We start from the raw sequence: 12,748 nt of genomic DNA, 5'->3' as shown, positions 1-12,748 counted from the left end.
CACCCCTCCATCCATCCACCCCTCCTGTCTGTCTGAGCAGCAAGGGGTATAATGGGGTTGTCCTAGTGTAGTATTGATTACTATGGTGTGTGGTATCATTGTTATGGGATTTTTCTGTTTGTGTGTGTGTATGTGTGTGTGCATGCGTGTGTGTATGTATGTGTTAAAGGAGTAGTAAAGGGAAAAATCATGTTTAGCCCTGTTTTAAGGTTACTTATGATCATATACAATGGTCAGATCAAAAAGTTGAAAGTCTGATAATTGCTCTGCCACTGTTTAGGTCATACAATGGATGTGGGTGGGCACCGTTAAAAATAATTCAAAAACATGTTAAACTCTCAATTTCAAAGACGAGAAGCTCACCGAGGGGGTAATTGGTGTCCGTTGGTGTTCTGATATTAAATTTGCCGCAAAGTATCCTGTAGGGTTTTATTGATCATTTTATGAAATCCATTGACTTGTATTGACGCGACCGTTGTAGATGTGTAGATCAATCCACAGAGGGGATTCAGGAAGCAGAACTACTTACGGTAGCTATTGTTATTGTTTATGTTGCTAGGCTACCTAGATTGCGGACGTTTACACACGTATGTGCTGCGACTAAATAGTTCTATGCTAAATATTTTAAAAAGCCTTTCCAGCAGGGCTGTACATTGCGACATATATGTCGCACGTGCTATGAAAAAAAATGTCTGCGATTAATTTATTTGCCCTGTAGCACGCGTGCGACAGACAGCGAGTTGCAGCGTTTTTTTCCGTGTTGAAGCCGGGAGGACGAGTGAGGTGAAATAAAGTGAGACGAGTGAGGTGAAATAAAGTGAGAGCAGTCAGGTAGGCTAGCCTATAGCTTCCCCTGGACCAATAAACTCTTTTCGGGCAAGTTCCTCATGCAGTTGTCTGATCGGACAAGTAAAAAATAGCCTATAGTTGAAGTGTGATAAATATGTAACGTTATCTAAAAAAAAATACAGTGTAGAAACACGACGTGGAGCTACACCCAGTAGCCTAGCCTATGTTTGAGCCGAAGCGGAGCCTCCTACGTAGCTTACGCGCTGCTGTTTGTCAGTCAGCAAGCATCATTTGTCAATGAATCAAAGCTTTGAAAGCTTTGATTGATTGAATGAGACGGCCCACACCACAAGCGCGAGTACAACATGCGAATCAGAGGCGCTGCCCTGACTGACTGACTGACTGACTGATTGAGCGACCGTCTTTTTGGCAGGCTGAACCAAATGTTTAATGGGTATCAAACTTTTTTTATTTTTATTAAATAAAACATTCTATCTATTATTCTCACCCCATAACAAAAAATTAAAGAAAGCATATTTCATGTAGGCTAAACATGCTGTTTCAGTATACTTTTCAATTATATGTCACAATTTTGTTATTTTCAGTCTTTAAAAGTCATATAGGAATACAGGAAACTAGGTCTCTGAAACTTTTTGGGGGGAGGACGCCCAGACCCCCGCTTTGGTATATAAATCCTCCTTATTTTGTCTGTCTTCAGATTGGCACCACCACACCAAGAGATCAATTCCACAAGAAACACTGGTTCCTTGTTCAGATCATAGAGAAAAACCCAAACAAACGAGCAAAGGAAAAAGATGTTGAAATTATTAATGAAAAAGAATATAACCCAAATCATGAAGACACCGCAAAATCAAAAGCCGGGAAAACCTAAAGATGCTTGTCTGAAAACATTATTGTGTTATTATGTTATTATTTCATATTGTGTACAGTAACATCCCTTTCCCGGTGGTTTTAAGTGATGAACTGCATAACTTGTGTTCAGTAGAGGTGATAATGGACATTTTATACCTGTGCTACAACTTTTTGGCTTTGTGCTACAGAACTATCAACTCCTGTAGCACCAGTGCTATGTGCTAAAAAAGTTGATGTACAGCCCTGCTTTCCAGATTAACTAGAATGGTTAATCTGGTTAATCATTTAATTAACCCATTGACCTGGTTAATCATACGATTCAGTTCTGTTCTGTCCATTCGTACTGCGAGCATCTTGAATTCAGACGTAGTCGTGTATGTGTTGTGTGGGTGTCCATCTGTGCATGTAGTATTCAAGGCTAGGGTCAAGCCCTGCAGTAGTGCAGTTGATATTTCACTACTGGAGTTAGGGCTGTGCAATATGGACAAAATCTTATATCACGATATGGGTCATTTCATATCTCAATTACGATATATATCACAATATAGTATGTTTTCTGTATTCTATGACAGAATTGTCTATACAGAATAACCACATGCCCCATGACTACCTTTATCCTGTGAACTAAATACAAATGAAAGGCACTTTCTTTTTTCTCCTTTTATTTGGAAGTGATGTTGAGCAGAACTGTCACAGATGAGAAAAGACATACTGTTGTAGTGCAGCCAGTAAATCAAAATATTAAATCAAAGTATTTACCAATATCAATATAAAAAATAAAAAACAGATATAAAACACTTTTTCAAATGTCAGAAGTCTCCAATAGTCAACCAATATTAAACAACATAAGTACAATGAATATAAAATATCAGAAGTGTGTGCCAGTCAGTCTGGGCCAGAGACCACAGAAGAGGCAGAGGTAGATTTAACAATAGGAGCACAGAGCTTGATTTTAACATACAAGAGGAGTTGCTGTCTGGAAGATTGAATAATTCTCCTCATATGAGTCTATCAAAACCTAACTTTGGAATAAGACACATTTTTCCACTAGATGCACACTTTATCAAAAGTCAATCTCTGTTTCAAGTTTCGGAAATCTCTAGTAGTGCAGCCAAAATAAGCAATATACATTATCAAAAGTGAACATCAAAAGTAAACATAACACTCTGTTTCAAGTACTAATAAAAGTGCAAAAAAAATAAATCTCCACCAAAACAATTCTGCTCCACCAATTTGTTTCACAGGTTGAGAGCTAGGAAGACAAGTTGATCCACTCTTTCTGGCTTAAGACATGACCTCTTACATGATGTAACTATGTTCCCACTAGCACTGAAGGCCCGCTCAGATGAGGAACTAGTGGCGGGGATTTACAAGTGCTTTTTGGCTAGCATGGCCACAAGTGGGAAGTTCACCTCATGCTGCTTCCACCATTGTAGAGGCTCGGTCTCCGAATCAGGGTCAGCTGTCTGGAGATACATGTTGAGCTCCATTTCAATGGACGCTCTGCTTGGTTGGGAGGCTCCTTGACCAGCCAGTGCTGCTTTCTTAAAGCAGCTGGCCAAAGTCTTCTTTGCCTTCTTTGTTGCATGGGGAAGCTCTGGTTCATCTCCAGCAGCTGTAGCGGTAGATGGAATGGAGACTTCTGGTGCTGCCCATGCATGTTCAGACACCAGGCTCTCCAGTTCTGCAGCAGCTCTGGTCTTCATGAAGTCGATCCTCTCTTTCTTTATGTAGGTGGTTTTGAACCGAGGGTCCACAAGTGTAGCCATGTCAAGCAGCTTCTCAGTGGTGTCGTCGTCATATTTTTCATTGAGATACTTCAGAATGCCCCCTTTGATGTTTGTGGTGAGCGGTGTGTCATCATCCTGAGACTTGAGGACTTGATTGTTGAAGGGGTGCAGTACAGGTTTCAAGAAGGATACGTTTACGTACTTCTCCCCAGACAAGGCATCTGTAAACTCCATGAGAGGGCTCAATGCCTTGTTCATGGACTCCAAAACGTCCATGTCCTGCCAGCTTGGGACCAGATGTCTTGCCTGAATCAGAGGGGAGAGGAAAGGCCTTAGTTTTATGAAGGGGTGAATCTAGACTGCAGTTCAACAGAATCAAAATATAGGATCAAAAAGAGCAGTATCCTGTACTCTTTAACAGTTTGGCACCAGGTTGCGATCAGATGTCTCACCTTCTTGTCTGCATGGAGGACCTGTACTGAACCTTTCGATCATCTGTTGCCGTGAGCTCCATCTGGTGGGGGTCTCAGTGATGAGATGATGAGTGTGAAAACCCAGGTCTGCTTGAACCTTGGCCAGATCACGTCTTCTCTTAAATGAATTTGAGAAGGCACTCACCACCTTTTTGCAGACCCCCACTGAGCTTTCCACAGCCTGCTGAGTGGGTGTTTTCAGACCTTTCACACTGTTCTCTGTTTAGATAAAAGGGGAAAGTATATGTATAATGTATGTTTTGACAACAATTCATTTTGACATGTGTTTTATTTATTATATTAATCATTGTTATTATTGTTATTAATTATTGTTATTTTTACAATAATAATTAACATTGCAATGTATTTTACTCACCAATGGCTAGCTGAAGATGGTGGCCAAAACACTGTAGCTGTTTCCATTCATTCAGTTCCAGTGCAGTGATGTTGTTTGTGGCATTATCCGTGGTGACGCAGACTAGCCGATCTTCGTGCAGCCCCCATGACTGAAGCGCTTCCCTTAGACCTTTGGCTATCATCACTCCTGTGTGGTTTTCTGGGAAGTAGGCCGTCTGTAAACAGCGTCTAGTCTTCTTTGATGAAGTGTATCGTTAAGCTCATGTAGGGCTGTATTGTAACTGGTTACACCATTTAACATTTACTTTAAAAATCAAATTTGTCAGGCATTTACATGGACACCCATGAAAGCTACCTAGTTGACCTAGCTACTTTCAAACATACTTTTTAATGTAAATACTTGTTTTATGATAAAGATCAATAATCAATGTTTTTCACTGGTTACACCATTTTCCACTTCATACCTGACCATACCCTAAAATGTCAAATTATCTCAATATTTCTAAGAGTTACTAGCCTTGACATGCAGCCATGAAGAGCAGACAGGGGTCCTTCTCTGTGATACATTTCCCACCAAAATTGTCTTCTTGTAAAGAAAAAAAAAATCCTTATATGGTGGTTACACCATCTAGACACTTATGTAAATTGACCTGACTGACATGATTCCCCGGATTATTTATAATATCCAGAACAATATAGTTCCACTTATTTTATTAACTTTAAAATAGTTCTTATGTAAGATTATGCCAAACTATTTTTTTTTTTTTTTTTTACTTTCACCTCTTTTGAGCAATTTGAATTTTTCTGTACTTACACCACTTAGACATTTTTGCCATTTTTACTCAATAATTCTCTCGAAATGAATTAAAACCACAACTTTTTAGGGCAGGTTGTCACAAAAGAATGTGTGCAATTAATCTTTACGTTTATTTTCAATTTTTAACCTAAAAAATGTAAACTTAACCAAAGGGGCACAAAAAACAAGCGTCACGTCTTTGACCCAAATACAGATCCTGTTGGATATAACGTTGCTTGATCTCCAGTTGAATAAAGTCATGTCAACAGCATCCAACATCCATTCCAATTGCGCATATCTTCTCCCAGGATCTCCTCATACAGCCCAAATATGTCCAAAGCTGCTGCTGCTAATCACTTGTTAGCGAAATCTCTGATCATCTGTTTGGATATTTTTGCAGTTTAAAATTAGGATAGAGGACACTACTAGTTGACCCTCAAGCAGAAACAAAACTTATGGCCAGTAGCTTTCTTTCAAGGAATTCCAAAATAGAATTCACGGAAAACAATTACACAAAAAAAAAAACTTTTTTAATTTTTATTTTCAACTCACTTGGCATTGGTCCGAATGGTATACTGTATACTGAAGTATGAAGTCTACTGAATCTGATATACAGAATAATATTTGGAGGGCCTATTTATCAGTTAATAAGTGATAATAATGGGCAACCTTAATCTAAATCTATGCAAGCAAAGACAGTGTCATCATATCGATACAATAATATGGGTAAGACCATTCTAAGAGGAAGTTTGTGTGTTTTTTCTATAGCTGGCTGGCCTTGACTACCGTTCAGCCATTGTTTACAAGTCAGGTGGTGTCTCATCCTGTACTGTAGTTTCTCGCTACTGACAGAGGAAATTACAGCCCTAGGATTGGAACCAGCCTGGGTTGTGGTGAGGGTTAGCCTATAGCCTAGCCCAGGGACCAGCCTGGGTGAATGGTGAGGACTAGCTTAGCCCGGGGACCTGCCTGGGTGAATGGTGTTGTGGTGAGGACTAGCCTAGTCCGGGGACCAGCCTTGGTGAATGGTGTTGTGGTGAGGGCTTATCCTAACCTAGAGGTTAGCACTGACGGCAGACTAGGAGGAAGCAGCTTTATCTAGAGTTCAGGAGGTTTGTGGCTGCTAGCTGCAAGAACAGTCATTAGGGAGCTTGTGTCTGTAATCCACCACCCGAACAGCCAATGTCTTGAACAGAGCATGTTTTCCCTGTGGTCCTTCTCTGAATGCACCTGGGGGCTGAGAGAGGACAGGCTGGCGGGGATGGAGCTGGCAGTCTATCCCCCCTGCCCGAGAACTGATCTCAGCCCTGGGACTCCAGACTGTAGACTTTGGATCAGGGGTTAAGGCTAAGCTGATCTTAGATCTGTGATTAGAGGCCTGCTCTGGTGTGTTGATCTCTACTCAGCTGTGCTGTGGTGCTGGGTTGATGATGTCATGAGAACAGAGCCAGGGCTGGGCTGTGCTGAGGCTACCGCTGCCTGCTGCCCGGTGTGGTTTGGTGCTGAACAGAACTGCTGTTCACCAGCTGGCACCCAAGCTAGTTAAGAGTTCTAACTGCACACAACTGGTGTGTGTGTCTGTAGTGTGAGTTTATGTGCTGCATGGTGTAGAGCAGTTTGCTGCACCCAGGTCTGGCCTGCATGTGTCATTATTCTTTGTGTTTATTCTGGTCTTAATAGCTTTGTGTAGTGCTGTGGACCCGTGTTTGTGTTCTGTATTTAGGCTGGATGTGAAGCCGAGCATTGGAGCACCTCTGGCTGAGTCATGTATTTAGGGCTAGGCTAGGTTATGCAATATAGTTGTTACAGAGTCTCAATAAATACAGGCTAGCTACACTCGGTTATAATCGCGGAGTGTACATCGGTCAGAATGCAGTCAAGTAGTCCTGTATTCCCCCAAGACTTGGGTTGAAAGATTGGTCTTAAGACAGCTGATTAAGTTGATGCTTTTAATGCAATGGTGTGTATGGTTCTGAAACGAACAATACAGGTCCGTGAGTAACAGCTCACTCAGAACAATGCAATAGGCTACAGCAACATAAAACCCGCAGATAAATAATATCAAATGATAAACACTCAGCTAACAGCTCCTAGTCATAAGGGCTAGTACATACTAGATGTTCTAGAACTCAAGTAATTATCCCAAAAAACAACTATGCTAAACATCACTTAACATGTAGCTAGCAACATACAAGGGCCATTGGGTGGCATTAGCAGCGATGTATTCCGGTAACGCTAGCCTACTAGTTATTAATACTGAATCACAATTATAACAGTGCAAGTATCTAGTAAGTAAATATTTCCACTTACATATCTCTGGACGCACACACAGCAATGAAGTGGCGATCAACTTTGAAATAATTCCGCATCCATAAACTTAATAGTTATACCCTCCGACAACTACTAGGCTATATCACACCGTCTTCTTGGACTAACATTACTCAGTGGAGCAGTGCCACCTAGTGATTGGGCCCCCAAACAGCCCATCCCATATAATCTTCAGAACAATAGTAGTCATATTTATAGAAGCAGACAGGCCGTCTTGACTAGTAGTAGCCAGTGGCATGTTCTCCACATAGCTGGCTACCTGAGCAAGTTCCCTAGGAGGAGGTTAACAGGCTATTAGTGTAGGACTACGCCTAGGCCAGGGTTTCCGTTAGAGAAAATTGGTACCGGTCGATGTGTCCGGGAAGATTAGACTTTTCTGGACAAACTGGAGAAATTCCGGTCATTATATTATAATATAATATTAGGCCTATTATAGGTGTTTGTAATTTGTCTTTGAACTCGAGTGTTTTTGAATGATCTTTCAAGGTGCCCACCCACACCCATTGTATGACCTAAACGGTGGTAGAGCAATTATCAGACTTTCTCAAAAGTGCTAGTTTTTTCAACGTTTTGATCTGAACCATTGTATATGATCATAAGTAACCTTAAAACAGGGCTAAACATGCATTTTCCCTTTACTACTCCTTTAAAAATGCTTGAATTTGCTTTTCAGACCATTCGGATATGTTTGCTTTTTAAATTTGCTTAAATTGTTTTATATTTTATTTTCAACCATGACAAACATGTATTACACAAGACAACAAGACAAACACAAAAAACGAGGGGGGGGGGGGGTCTCAGGGCCTCTACTACCTACATTGTGGTATACGTTATCAGCTTGGTGTAGTATGATATCAGTCATTTTCACCAAGATATTTTCTTACAATGTCCCAATGCCCACCCAGTCCTCTGTCAAAGTCCCCCAGCAGACTGGATGCTCTTTCCAAACATGCTGGTTTTTGCTCCTTCCAGTTCATAAAGATTTGTTTCTTGACATACAAAGTACACAGCCGGTTAACAGTAGCTCCAACGCCATCTGGTTTTTGACCCAGTATGCATATTATAGGACAAACAGGAAAGTTTAAATTATAGAGATCAGACATCGATGTTGTAGTGAGCCTCATTTTCTAAATGCCAACATACATCTTTATATTTGTTATCCATCTTTGATAAGTTACCAGGAGTAATATGCTCTATTCAGCATTTTGTACTGATCCTAAATCTCAAAACAAGGGTTTATGGTGTTCATGAGGGATTTTGTCTATGCACCTATGGATCCATTGAGCATGTTAGCGGTGACGGGCTATATCTCAAGAGTGCAAAGTTTGACGAAGCGTTGATATCGGCTGACATTCGTTTGTAGTGTAGCCTATATGAAAACTGCTGAACAACAACTTCACAGTCCACACTGCACTTCCTTGGATCCTGAGCAATACAGCTGCCGAATGTCAGCTTCATACAGTGCCCAGTTCTCAAGATAATCGTGCTGAAGACATAGAGGTTTGTAGCACAGTTACATTTATAATACAGGCAGATTCAGAATAAACCGAGTGTGTATTAGACCTATTTAACAATCTCTGCAGCCTAAGGTACAGACACGTCTTTGTTCCCAGATGGACTGGGCTGTACCTGTACGGCTGTGGTTGACTATCTTTGCCATCAATATGTAAATAACCACAGTCAACACAGATTGTGTGTGAGTGTGTGTGTGGATGTGTGAATGAGTGTGTGTTGCTGTAGCCAGCCTGTTACAGGTCTGAGCCTTGCAGGTCATTCATGCGGCAGACAACGGCCGGGTCTTTCCCCCTGGACTGTTCTGTTGTCTTGTGGTTGGCTGGAGATGACGACTAGAATAGCTGACATATAGCAGCCTGTTGTCCTAGTGACATGGTGATTGTGGGTCTGTGTTGTTGTAGTGACATGGTGATAGGGGGTCTGTATTGTTGTAGTAACATGGTGGTCTGGTCGTGCATGAGTCACATAATGGTGAGATATCAGTCCCAGTGAGGAGATGTCAGTCCCAGTGAGGAGATGTCAGTCCCAGTGAGGAGACATCAGTCCCAGTGAGGAGATACCAGTCGCAGTGAGGATATACCAGTCCCAGTGAGGAGATATCAGTCCCAGTGAGGAGATATCAGTCCCAGTGAGGAGATATCAGTCCCAGTGAGGAGATAACCAGTTCCAGTGAGGAGATACCAGTCCCAGTGAGGGGATACCAGTCCCAATGATGATATATCAGTCCCAGTGAGGATATATCAGTTCCAGTGAAGAGATACCAGTCCCAGTGAGGAGATACCAGTCCCAGTTTTCCCCTCATGGTTTCTAGGCCTCCTGTTTCATTCTATGAACCCATGTAGTCTGCAATTCACTGCCTCCAACTCCAATGTCACAGCCTGTTGTTTAAAACCTTAACGAGTCTAAAAGAGTTTACATTGAGTTTACATCTCCTCCCTGTAGAGGTGGTAGTGGAGTATGAGTACGACGCCCTCCATGAAGACGAGCTGAGCCTGCGGCTGGGCCAGGTCATCAGGAATGTCCGCAGGGTCGAGGAGGAGGGATGGATGGAGGGAGACCTCAACGGGAGGAGAGGACTCTTCCCAGACAACTTTGTCAAGGTGAGCCTCACCTGCCCTACACCTAGTTCCGATTCAAAGTCATATACAAAGGAGTGGCAGAGAAACACAGACAGACACACACACACACACACACACACCCACCCTAGGCTTGTCACGGTTGTTGGTGTTCCCAGGGTTATTCGGTGTTCGAACATACACCATGTATTCATCAAACTCAAACAAGTGTCTGAGATCTGCCCCTCCGCATGTGCACGCAGCATAGTGGAGTCTAGTGGAATCAGATTTCACTTTCAATTCACGTGAAGAGAGTAGGGAGAGGGGAGGGGGAGGTGATGGAAAGCCTCTCGAGGATAGCTAGCCTAGCTAAGATAGCCACTGAGGAGTGGCTGCTGCCATAAGTTAACTGGCTAGCTTATTCTAGCAGCCTATTCTCTCGCCTATTCTAGCAGCTTTCCGTTCATAACACCAATTTGCGAGGCAAATTGGCATTCTATGCCTCCACAGCTTGCCTGCAAATGCACGATCACAGTAGGGTAAGAACAAGATAAATGTTACACTCGGTCCTATGCTTTATAATCAGAATCAGAATTTGTTTATTGCCATGCCGTTTTTCAATATACTAGGAATTTGCTTCGGGCATGGTGCATATTCCTATTAGGTTATTTTGAAAAACGAAATAAATAAATTCTGATTATAAAGAAGCACAGGACCGAGTGTAATGTTGAAATATCTTACTGTGATCGAGCATTTGCCGGCCAGCCGTGGAATAGGGGTATGTGAGGGCATGAAATGTCGACCCCAGCCTGGTCCAAGCCCGTGGCATTCTGGCCCGGCCCTACCGTAGCCCGACGAGTTAAGAAATTACTTAGCTTGAGCCTGATTTAAGACCAAAGCCAATATTACACACAGCTACATTAGCCTACAATAAAAAATGCACAAAGCAATAACAGGGAATTACGTTCTCTTGGAAAATGAATCAGGCGAAACTGGGAAACAATGAGGTTGAAAATGTAATGAGAATACAAATACCGGGTGCAGTAACAGAGCAGTTAGCAGTTAGACTACATGTCCACAAACTGAAACATTAACGTCAGACTCACCAGCAAAACTATTTAACCTACAGTTAATTCCACTCATTCGTTCCGCTCATTTGTTCATTTACGTGCACTGTGCAGGAAAAGGATGGCAGCTACAGTAACATTGGCTAACTAGCTATCTAACGTAGCCAGCTCAGCTGTGTACATTCGGTCTAGCATGTTTTCACATCTCGCGCGCAGGAACGCTACATCACGTGTGTCTGTGTCACAGAGCCTGAGCGTGGCCCGAATCCTATGTATTTAAAAATCGTCCAGAGCCCAACCCTAATCTGTACATGGTGTCATGCCCCATTGGGCCCCGTTTGGGGTTGCAGGGCTCTACCGTGGAGACATACGATACCAAATTCAAATACACAACAGTGCTGTTCAACTTAAGGCAAAGGTCTAACGTTAAAGATTAAAGTAAGTGCTCTCTTGTAGGCTAGACGGTGTTACTGGTAATACCGGTGTTGTCATGGGTTTATTAATCGATGGGAAAAAATCCACACCGTGACATCCCTAACACACACACACATAGCTTGGCACAGCACACCACTACCTCAGTACAGCTCAGCTGGATCAGGGTAGGGGTCTTACCCATTGTGCCCAACGATGGCGATGGTCACGTGCTTAACATAGGCACCGAAAGGAAACTGGTGGAACTTTTATCCAAAGCGACTAACAATAATTGCATTTAACATCGGAAAAGCCATGTACTACTACTTGCCAGAACTCACAAGTGCATATCCTTTCTAAAACAAGTGACTAAGAGCATAATCTAGTGCTGAAGGCAAAGTGCACTCTTATTAAAAAATTATCCTCCTTTCTTTCTATCAATACCGCTCTCTCCCTCTCTTTCCCTCTCTCTCCTTCCCTCTCCACCCCCCTCTCTCTCCCTGACTCTCTCTCTCTCTCTCTCTGTGTCTCCTGGGTTTAGTCTAGAGATGTGATGATGTCACATGGCACACTCCCTGCCTGGCTGTAATCCCTGGTTGTGCGATAGGTAATCCATTAAGGATCCTGATCCTGTTGTGAGATAAGGAGGCTGTCTGGGTGACTTTTGCTCCCGGATGTAGTCTCTGTCTGTTTTTCCCTGGGTGGTTTACCAATGAGCTCTCCTGAGGAAGCTGTGTATGACGACTCGGTAAGACATGGTTACTGTAGTTAAACCAGGCATGTCATGAATGTGAGGTAGTGGGATTTGATATAATATTTGGTGTGTGATGGGCGGTGTTTTATTTAGCAGCTGTGCTGTGTGACCACTGGTGTGTGGGTGTGGGTGGAGGTGCAGGTTTGCTCTAGATTGCACCACAGATATCCCCTCAGACACAGAGAGGGAGAGGGAGAGAGAGACTCCCTCAGTGTCGGAAATGAGTGAGAACTTTGAGAATACTGTTTGAACAACAGAATTGTAGACTGTCAGGTAAGTGGTTGTTCTCGTTACGAAGCGTCGATATCGTGAGTAAGTCTCTGGAGAACTGCGAGTCAGCCGGCCAACCAATCTGGCCAAGGATGTGTCAGGATAGCTTAGCTGTTTTGGAAGTGGAGTGGACTCTAGCTGTGGGCAGCCAGCTACACACAAACAGATATACACACACGCAATCGTGTCTCGCACTCACACACGCACCCATACACACACACACACACACAATATCTATTTTCCTCTGCTGTGGAAATGCCCCGTCAGCGTGAGTGAACCAGGAAACGGATGGCGTGAGGGGTCAGTCTCAGGCTATCCCCACTGCTGTCA

General features: G+C 42.8%; 1 protein-coding gene across 2 annotated transcripts in view; it reads left to right on the top strand.

The window, feature by feature from the left end:
- cd2ap (CD2-associated protein) overlaps positions 1-12,748 on the top strand; it is a 68,746-nt gene that overhangs the window by 12,582 nt on the left and 43,416 nt on the right. For both annotated transcript variants that reach the window (XM_084439953.1, XM_084439952.1), the window contains exon 2: positions 9,804-9,961. In XM_084439953.1, the coding sequence (XP_084296079.1) occupies positions 9,804-9,961 (158 nt within the window). The remainder of the gene's footprint in view (positions 1-9,803; positions 9,962-12,748) is intronic.

This window comes from Borostomias antarcticus (genome assembly GCF_949987555.1).
Source record: "Borostomias antarcticus genome assembly, chromosome: 6".
NCBI lineage: Eukaryota > Metazoa > Chordata > Actinopteri > Stomiiformes > Stomiidae > Borostomias > Borostomias antarcticus.
The sequence above is the reverse complement of the archived record's forward strand: the minus strand, read 5'-3'. Positions and strand labels throughout refer to the sequence as shown.